Below are 9,109 nucleotides of genomic sequence, written 5' to 3' on the forward strand. Positions count from 1 at the left end.
TTAACGTTTTACTAAGTATATCACTACTTGTCACATATTTAACGTTTTACTAAGTATATCACTACTTGTCACATATTTAACGTTTTACTAAGTATATCACTACTTGTTACACTATTTAACGTTTTACTAAGTACGTCACTACTTGTCACATATTTAACGTTTTACTAAGTATATCACTACTTGTCACATATTTAACGTTTTACTAGGTATGTCACTACTTGTCACGTTTTTAAAAATTATTTTTTGATGAAAGACCAGAATTGTAAAACTTTCAGTATTTTGTTGTAAAAGTTACTTTTGTTAATGAATTTAGATTTAATTTGTTCAGCCCAAATTACCAAAGGACTTGGTTTCAGAGTATTCAAATATTAAGGATATTATATTCACTCATTTAACAATTTCACGGGCACAAAATCTAAATTTATATATGAAGCCCAAATCATTTTGAAAGCTCTAGTACACTAAAGAACTGGAATGAACTGTGTTGTGAGGACTACAGAAATGTGATGTGTTGTACAGGTATGCAGATGGCTTGTTCAGTTCTTGCAAGGATGTTCAAGGATTAAGTCCTGGTCAGACAACCTTAGAGACCTTGTGTATGGGAGAGAAGTGTTCTTCTCAAGGACTGCTGGTTGCTCTTGGTAAATCTAAAGAAAATGGTGGAATGTCTCCAATGCAGATTAACTTCAAGTTGACAGATGATTCTTTTATTAAAGAACACGGACAACGTTTTGTTCCATTTGGTGATAATGCTAAACTGTAAGTAGTTAATAATTTTTAAAGTGTAGTTTCTACAAATGGTTGCACACATTTAGACATGTTCATGTTGGTTAAAAGCCTTAATTTTCAGCACTGGTAACGAATTGGTCATTACCAGTGAAAGTGGGTCTTCTCGGGGTACTCCCGTTTCCCCCCTACATTCAATTCTCGGCATAGGATTTTTAGATCCCCCTCCGCCCTGATGGACCATCAGTCCGATATTGGCCGTTTAGTTTAGTCTACTTTGCTCTTCACATTTTATTTTACCGTTACTCCCACATTTATCTTTTTTATATTCACATACCTTGCCTGTTTTCTCAAGTTAAGCCCATATTCCTAGGCCACGTGCGGGATGAAGGAGGATTGTTTAATCTTCGAGCACCCTGGCAGTTATTTAGATTTAAAAATAATTATTTCCGAAGAAATAATTACTAATCTAGAAATAACAACAACATGTAAGTTTCAGTATTTCCCATTATATCAGTTTTGTATTTAAACTTAAGCCCTGAATTCATCGATTTTGTTCCTAAAACTCCCAGCATTAGAATAATGGCAACTAATCTTATTCTTGAATCTACAGTAATTATCTTACATATCTTTTTCCAATCTCCATGTTATCCCAGCTGTTATATCAGTTTATTTATTCCCACTTTCCCTTGTGGCTGGGAAAGTTTAAAGTGTCTTTAAGTTTAATGATTCTTTTTAGAGCTTTCTATAACAGCTTACTATCTTATTTGCAGGGTTCTATATAAAGTATTTTACTTGTCACTAATAACCTAATTAATTAGACCACTATGACATACATGTAGAACTTTAGTGAAGAAAAGAAAAATTAATAATCGTACTACCTATCCTGCTTTAACAGAGCTCATCTCCAATAATAATATGCCTGGCATGGTCAGGCGGTTAATGCACTTGACTTGCAGTCTAAGGGTTGCGGGTTAGAATCCCTGTCCCACCAAACATGCTTCCCCTTTCAACCATAGGGACATTATAATGTGACAGTAAATCCCACTGTTTGTTGGTACAAAAGTAGCCCAGGAGTTGGCAGTGGGTGGTGATGACTAGCTGCCTTCCCTCTAGTCTTTAACTGCTAAATTAGGGATGGCTAGCACAGATATCCCCCATGTAGCTTTGTGCAAAATTCAAAACAAACAAACAGACACATAATTCACCATTGTTCTAAAAGCTATCCCACAATTCCAACCAGCCCACCTATTGCATTAAGTATATTGTTGCGTCATCGAGATCACATGACTACGGTGACGCCAAGTTTCTAGAACTATCCCGTATCTTGGTGAATGCTCTAGTATTTGCTAGATATAGGGTAGTTTGGTATATATAAGAGGGGACAACGTGACGCGAGATGAACGTAATGTGTGTGTAGACAGTGAGTAATTGAACTGCAGTCAGAAGTATTATTGACGTTCGTTGTTATAGCGTTTGTTTAGCGCAATTGTTGAAGTTGAGTGTATCGATAAAGTTATATTCGGAAAGAATAAACCAGTTTTATTAAGTAAAGACTTGTGTCGTTAAAGTTTCGTTGGAACGAAGTTACGGAAAGTTAATTAACAAACGGAGACGTAACAATATCCATGATATTACATGTTAGCCTTGGCTCCTGCTTAGTAATTCATTTCTGTATCTAATTGGAGTGTACACATAAAAGAATTTTACACATTTACTTCTCTAAACCTGTGTTAGAATTCATTGTACTTTTTAAGCAGCTTTTCCAATGCCAGTTGTTCCTACATGAACTACACTTTTCACTTATAAACATAGAAAATACGAATATTTGAATGTAAGAAATATCCTAGAAGTTGATATATTATTTTTCATTCCACATCTATTCAAAACATGTTTAGGCATAGTGTTCGTTTTGCCAGGAATTTGCGTACAAAGTACAGTAATAATATTCACATCAGTATACAGAACACTTAAATGAAGTTTAAAAATCATATATCATTTTGTGGGTTAAGGTTTCAAAATTATTAAAGGTTTACATATAGGCAGCTTGATTACTGTGTACAAAAACAGAATATGAATTCTAAACATGCATATAACAGTAAATATATCTATTTATGTGTATATATCTAGATAGATATAGTCCACTTGTTGTTTTTTTTTAAATATGATTGCATTACATGAAGTGTTTTGTTGTTATTCGTTGTAGTTTTATAAATTGTAAACTGAATATTTTATTTCTCCAGGAATATGGCAAATGCAGGTATGAGTAAACATGAAACCAAGTCAGAAATAGCCAAAACTAGTCGTCTTAGGAATACATTACACTTTCCAGTGTTCAGTAAGCTGCCTTGGGATAATACACCCAGTTTTGAGTACTATGCTTTAAAAAATTGTATTTTAACTCCAAATCGCCACTGGTGTTTTATTGGTGAAGTCCATGCTAAACCACTACTGTTACTTCGCCAAAGTGTTTGGGTAAGAGATTTGGAAGGAAATGATAACATCCATGTGGCCTTTTATCCTGAAACTGGAACCTTTGATTACTCTGATTTGAAGGTTGGAAACACATTATGTGTAAGGTATGCAGAAAGACACCATTTTTTAGATTTTACTGCAGGGTTAAGACTAGAGCAATTAGACTTTGTTATGGTCATTCCCACTTCCCTTAAAACATTACTAGAAATTTCAGATTTCAGCCCAGAAGCAAACAATACCTATTGTTGGATATGTGGAATTAGCAAGAGTGAAAAGAAGCTATTAAAATGTGGTAAGTGTAATGTGGCCAAGTACTGTAGTAAAGACTGTCAAATATCAGACTGGAAAAGACGACACAATGAGTGGTGTCAGGCAATCCCAGGATACAAGAAACTGGTGGATATTGATTCTGATGTGACAGAAAACAATTTTGATTACAAAGCCTTTCGTTGATATTTTTTATAAAATCATATCGTGCATAAACTATATATACATATTATTCATGTTCTAATTAATACTAAATTAGAAGTTTTTCTTTAGCTTTTGATTAATTACAGTTTTTTTTAAGTATTTTCATGTTGTAATAAATCTCATGGTCAACAGAAAAACTTACTGTATAAGGGCTGTTAAGAGTATAAATAAAGAATTAATAAACATTTCTTATCAATAATGATCTTGAGGATGTGTATGTTTGCTTTAGCGATATCAACTTTAAACAGATTATCTTATATAGAAATATTTAGTTGCATAAACCCTTTGCTTGGATATTTTGATGCTAGCAGAGTGCATAGCTTACATTTGAAATGTATAACAAATTCATCCACTATAGAAAACTGAAAGATATTTACATTTCAGAATATTAACATTCAAAACTAGTGTAAATTTCAAGTTTGAGAGCTTTTGAAAAAAAAAAAAATTCAAAGATCTAATATTTAAAAGGTACAGAAGCAAAGGTGAAAAACAAAACCGCATAACAAAAATATGGATTTGAACAAAATTTTATAGGCAGTGATAAGCTCTTCTAGGTTTTAAACAGTTATGTTTAAAATAAATTAAGACCAATTTATCAAAACTTAGATGTACAATCCCTCGTTATCCAAGAAATAAATCATCTACATCATAGGAGTTACATTCTTACAGAAGGAACACTTAAATATCGTAAAATTGCAATGCCAATTAAGACTGGTTAACTGGAGCAACAATACTGTACTCACACACAAAATCTGACCAATTCATGAGCACCAGCAGGTGCTGTAAACATTATCACATGAGGGAGTACAGTTGAAATAAAGGTACAGTAACCTGAAACTACCAATATGTACATATACTTAACTGTAAAGTTGTGGCAGTTGGTTATCAAACATTTTCACTGATTTAGTATTCTGTACTATCAAGTAGGTTTAATTACTACTTTTTTATAATCATTAAATAGTAATCATCTATTAATGTTTATCCTACATTATGTCTACTATCTTCACTGGATCCTGAAAACAAGTGTATGTGATGGATCTTCAAAAAAGTAGATATGTGTTCTCCACTAGTCTGGGCTCTCACCTTGCAGGGATTAGAATCAAACCATACAGTTTCAAAGGGATTCCCATGTTATCATGCGTGGTTCATGTCCTATTACATTTCCATTTTATTACATAATATTCTCTGATAAAATGATGGGCTTTTGCAGACAGGTTGTTGTTAACAAGTTTTTAATAACTGATGTGCTTCTGAATTTTAACTTTTGTTTCTAGTTTTAATACTCCAGCATTAGCATCCACTTGCACTTACTGCTTCAGATGTATTAATTACTCTAGTTTCACAAGTGTATTCCTACACTTCTACTCTGTTGATATTTGTAGTTTTATGACCAAAGAATAACAAGCCTTTGAAATTAATTGACACATAATACAAATGTAAGAATAGATATGACTGTCTGAATTGGATCATTAACCAATTTAAATCTGGCAACCGTAACTGTAAAATAAGACAGCATAAAATATGTATACAATTAAGTTAATAATTATTTTGTAACAGTGCTTCGTTTGTGCTAAATTAAATAATACATAACTCAATCATTCTACAGATTTATTACTAAAGGAAGATGAACTGAAAATGTACACTGAAAATTAAGAACATATCTACAAATAATGAAGTGCCTATGTAGTTACCTTTAATTTTTACATTATTTTATAGTGGAAGGATAGATCTTGGATGAACTGAGAACAAAACAAATATATATATATATATATATATTGCACTAATTTCAAATTTAATTATTATATAGACTTGAAGATTTAGTATCAATTTTACCTTTTCCAGCTCTCAGGAAACTAAACATATACAAAGTAGAATTGATAAAGGTGTCAGTTTTTAGTCGTCTGACATAAACCAAAATACTATTAAAGGTAAACTAACAAATAATGAAAAAACATAGTTAACAGTGCAAGTCTTAGGAAGGATCATGTTAAAATAATTGACTATTCGTACTGAGAGTAGTTTCATTTATCATTCAACAAGAACAAATACGCTGTTTTTGAAGTACAAGTACTATCAGTATAAGATTCTACATAACTTTCTACTAAATAATTACATCATCCAAAGAACAATTTGTATGCATTTAATTAGTCCTTAAAGGAAAAATTTAAATATTGGCATTTTCAGAAATGGCAACTTTTATTACCTTAAGATATCACAAGTTTTCACCTATACTCTTCAGTTTTTAAATCACCAATTTCTGCTTTCGTGCTACAGTATTACCAGTGAATATATTAATAAAATTGACCCTCGACTTTTCTTTAAGAGTGAGAATATTTTATTGCACAATTTATAGGGTTAACTAAGTAGAGGAATAAAAATGAGCATCATTTAAGGAAGCAAAACAAGCTATTTAATACCATTATGTGCTTGAGAGTTTTCTCAATAAAAACAAACTGACTTATAATTAAAACTTGTTGAATATGAAAAAATAATGTTACTGATCTGCTTTCATAATTTTACCAAACAGTTTTTTAACAAGCCATCACTGAGGACAATTTTAGGTTATTATTGATGGCTAATAATAAACCCTAAACCTTTTAGTTACATTGGTTACTTTTTAACAGATGGAAATATGAATAATCAAAAACTAATAGTGATTTTCCTATTGTATCATGTTTTTAAGATATACTATTTAACACTGATATCCTTCGAATTGCTATCATTTACTATCTTCTGCCTATGTAGTTTAAAAAAATGTAAAAGTAAAAAAAATAAGTAGAATATATGTGATAATTTAATCATTGTAAAAGACAACTTAGAATATTTAACTTCCAAGGATTTGTACATGAATTCCAAATTAGATCAAATCATTGAAACACGCCAATAAGGTAATAAAGTTTTTATGTTTTCTAATTCAATGTCAGGTGCTAAAAAGGTTGAGTAGAAAGTCAATTGCAATATGCCCAAAAGTATACAGTTATATCTACCAAATTTTATTTTAAGGAAATTAAAAATGTTATCTATATTTTATCAAAATTATTAATACTTGTGTAAAATAATTACTCAAATAAATAATAAAATTGCACTGTGAAACACAAGAGGTCAGAGAAGTACAGTTAACAGTTGTTATTCAACAATCATTTTTTTCAGTATTGATTTAATATCTTTCTAAACTTTGTAAATACTGATGATATAGCTAACTAAAAGTAACAGTTGTAGACTAACTTTGTTTCTAGTTTATTTTTAAAAATTATGTTAAAAAAAAAAAGATTTAAACCTGTACAATGTCTTGTTCTCAAACTTTCACTGCTTATATTAACCCTAAATAACAGAACTAGTATAGATATTTACAAAAGATTGTGGCCACTTGGAGAGGTGTTAAAATAATGTCAAATCCTTAGCCAACATTCTAATTGACTGAGCTGGCTAGCACAATGAGCATCACAATAAATAAAATTTTACTGATGCATCTTTGTAGTTTGAAAATCAGAAGAATCACAGTTTCTTCTCATGAAACTTTAATAATTAATATAATGAACTTTCTTCAAATAAAAGAAATTTTAAAAATCTGATCATTTATAAGTGGTTAAAATCTATACTTTCTTCATGTAATAACTATTAAAAAATATAAAGAAATTAATATCTTCTGAAGATATTTCAGGCAATCTCATAAATGGCAGTTGGTATGGTATAAGTAAAGTAGTGTATCAACATATGTATGAATTGTTTACTTTTTGTAGTCATTTTAATAGGCTATCTATTTAGTTTTATTTTAAAAATATCAATTAACTTCTCGGTTTTATCGATTTGGATCACTGGTGCATTAGCTCTTATTACCACATCAACTTGTGTTTCTCAAAGTAAGTGCTAAAAGCAGGTGTTATGTTAGGACACAATAAACACATTAACTTTCCACAGTGCATCATCTGACAGTGCACATAAATTACATTTTGTCTTCTCAAACAATATCATGAAAAGTTGACAATGTTAGGATTATCATCCATCATGGGAGGGACCATGTCTTCCTCCTGTTAACAGAACCAAGAAATATTTATCAATACAAAATGTGATAAAATATAACAATTTAAAAGGTAAGTTAAAAATGTTTTAATTTTAAGTTGCCTTACTATCAAAAATATGAGAAGCAACATGATTAATTGAAGTGGTGAATTACATAGTTCATTAATTTGCATCTTGTACAGTTCTATAAAACACCTCTTGACTAATTGTACTGCATGCTGTGACACCTTGAAAAAGACCACATACAAATCTGCTTCAAAGTAAAGGTATTTAAAGATAAGAAATTTTAAATACGAAAGTTTTAACACAAGGTAGACAAGAAACATGGCAAAATTAGTTTGAAATTATTAACTAGCTGAAGCAAAATCAATGCCTCGTTGGTAGTTAATACAGAATTTATAAAAAATATCAGGTTGAATTTTCTATGAAAGTTCACAAAGCACATGCAATAGAACTGATGAATACTGTGATTGCCTTGCTTATATTGTACTTTTGCATAAAACTAAAATTTTCATGTCATTTTGTATTTCACACATACCAAAATATTAGTAAACATCACACCTCAGGTGTAATCAATGCAAAGTCAAATTTCAAAATATTCAATTTTGTTTCTCAATCATAATAAGTATAAAAAGAAAATGTTTAGAGAAAAGCAACTTATCACAAATTTTTAACAATATACAAAGCTTTGATATTATTATATATTGTATATTTCAAACACATCTGTAATGAATATTTGAGAGTTATTAACCCTTTGTATATGGGTTCAGTCCATTTGACTGACCATGTAATAATCATGTAACAGTGAAACTATACGTCACTCTGAGTTTACCTTCACACGATTGGGTTAGCTTTTAATAGATGTTACAAGTCTGTTGTATACAGTAAATCATATATATAAATAAAGTAGTTTTACTAAAGATTTGTATGTGACTTTACAAACACTTTACTGAGTTAGTCTGAGTGACTTCTTTTCATATTTCATTTGCATAACCACTAGAACCTCATAAATGAATATCAAGTTTCTTTTCAGTAAAACTTTATATTTCTTTACTAACCATAGTAAAATAATCAGAGAAGATAAAAGTATGAAATATAATCAGTGCCCTTTTTTTTTCTAAAATGACTGCAGATTGTAACAGAAACTTATAATTATTTATCCTAACAGTTTTAGCCTTTAACATCTCACATTTGCTTTCTTTTAGTTTTAACACTTTAGCCCCTCCTTCAGTATGCAAAAAGCAATGAATCACAGTTGGAGAGCCTAGTGTCGCCAAAATATCAGGTTTTAATCACACGACTCACATAGCATAAGCTGTTCTTGTAAAAAAAAAATTAAATATTTTTCATTTAAGTTTTGTTACCTAATGTAACAAATTTCTAACCTTTACATTTTAGTTACTTTTGTTGTGGGGGG

At 30.5% G+C, this 9,109-nt stretch overlaps 2 protein-coding genes across 5 annotated transcripts in view; one reads left to right on the forward strand and one right to left on the reverse strand.

Moving 5' to 3' along the window:
• The window catches only part of LOC111083001, a 7,732-nt gene extending 3,891 nt beyond the window's left edge, over positions 1 to 3,841 (forward strand). For 2 of the 4 annotated variants that reach the window (XM_022385612.1, XM_022385613.1), the window contains exon 2: positions 2,970 to 3,840. In XM_022385612.1, coding sequence (XP_022241320.1) covers positions 2,974 to 3,654 — 681 coding nt within the window. In that variant the 5' untranslated portion in view covers positions 2,970 to 2,973 and the 3' untranslated portion in view covers positions 3,655 to 3,840. Of the gene's footprint in view, positions 1 to 2,969 lie in introns of all 4 variants that reach the window. The other 2 variants (XM_013918785.2, XM_022385611.1) reach the window with 2 other exon arrangements.
• Positions 3,842 to 5,263: 1,422 nt separating this feature from the next.
• Positions 5,264 to 9,109, reverse strand: part of LOC106459178 (intraflagellar transport protein 52 homolog) — a 26,387-nt gene continuing 22,541 nt past the window's right edge. The window contains exon 12 of the mRNA XM_013918777.2: positions 5,264 to 7,700. Within this exon, the coding sequence (XP_013774231.1) occupies positions 7,641 to 7,700 (60 nt within the window). The 3' untranslated portion in view covers positions 5,264 to 7,640. The remainder of the gene's footprint in view (positions 7,701 to 9,109) is intronic.

This window comes from Limulus polyphemus, unplaced genomic scaffold (genome assembly GCF_000517525.1).
Source record: "Limulus polyphemus unplaced genomic scaffold, Limulus_polyphemus-2.1.2 Scaffold572, whole genome shotgun sequence".
Lineage (NCBI taxonomy): Eukaryota > Metazoa > Arthropoda > Merostomata > Xiphosura > Limulidae > Limulus > Limulus polyphemus.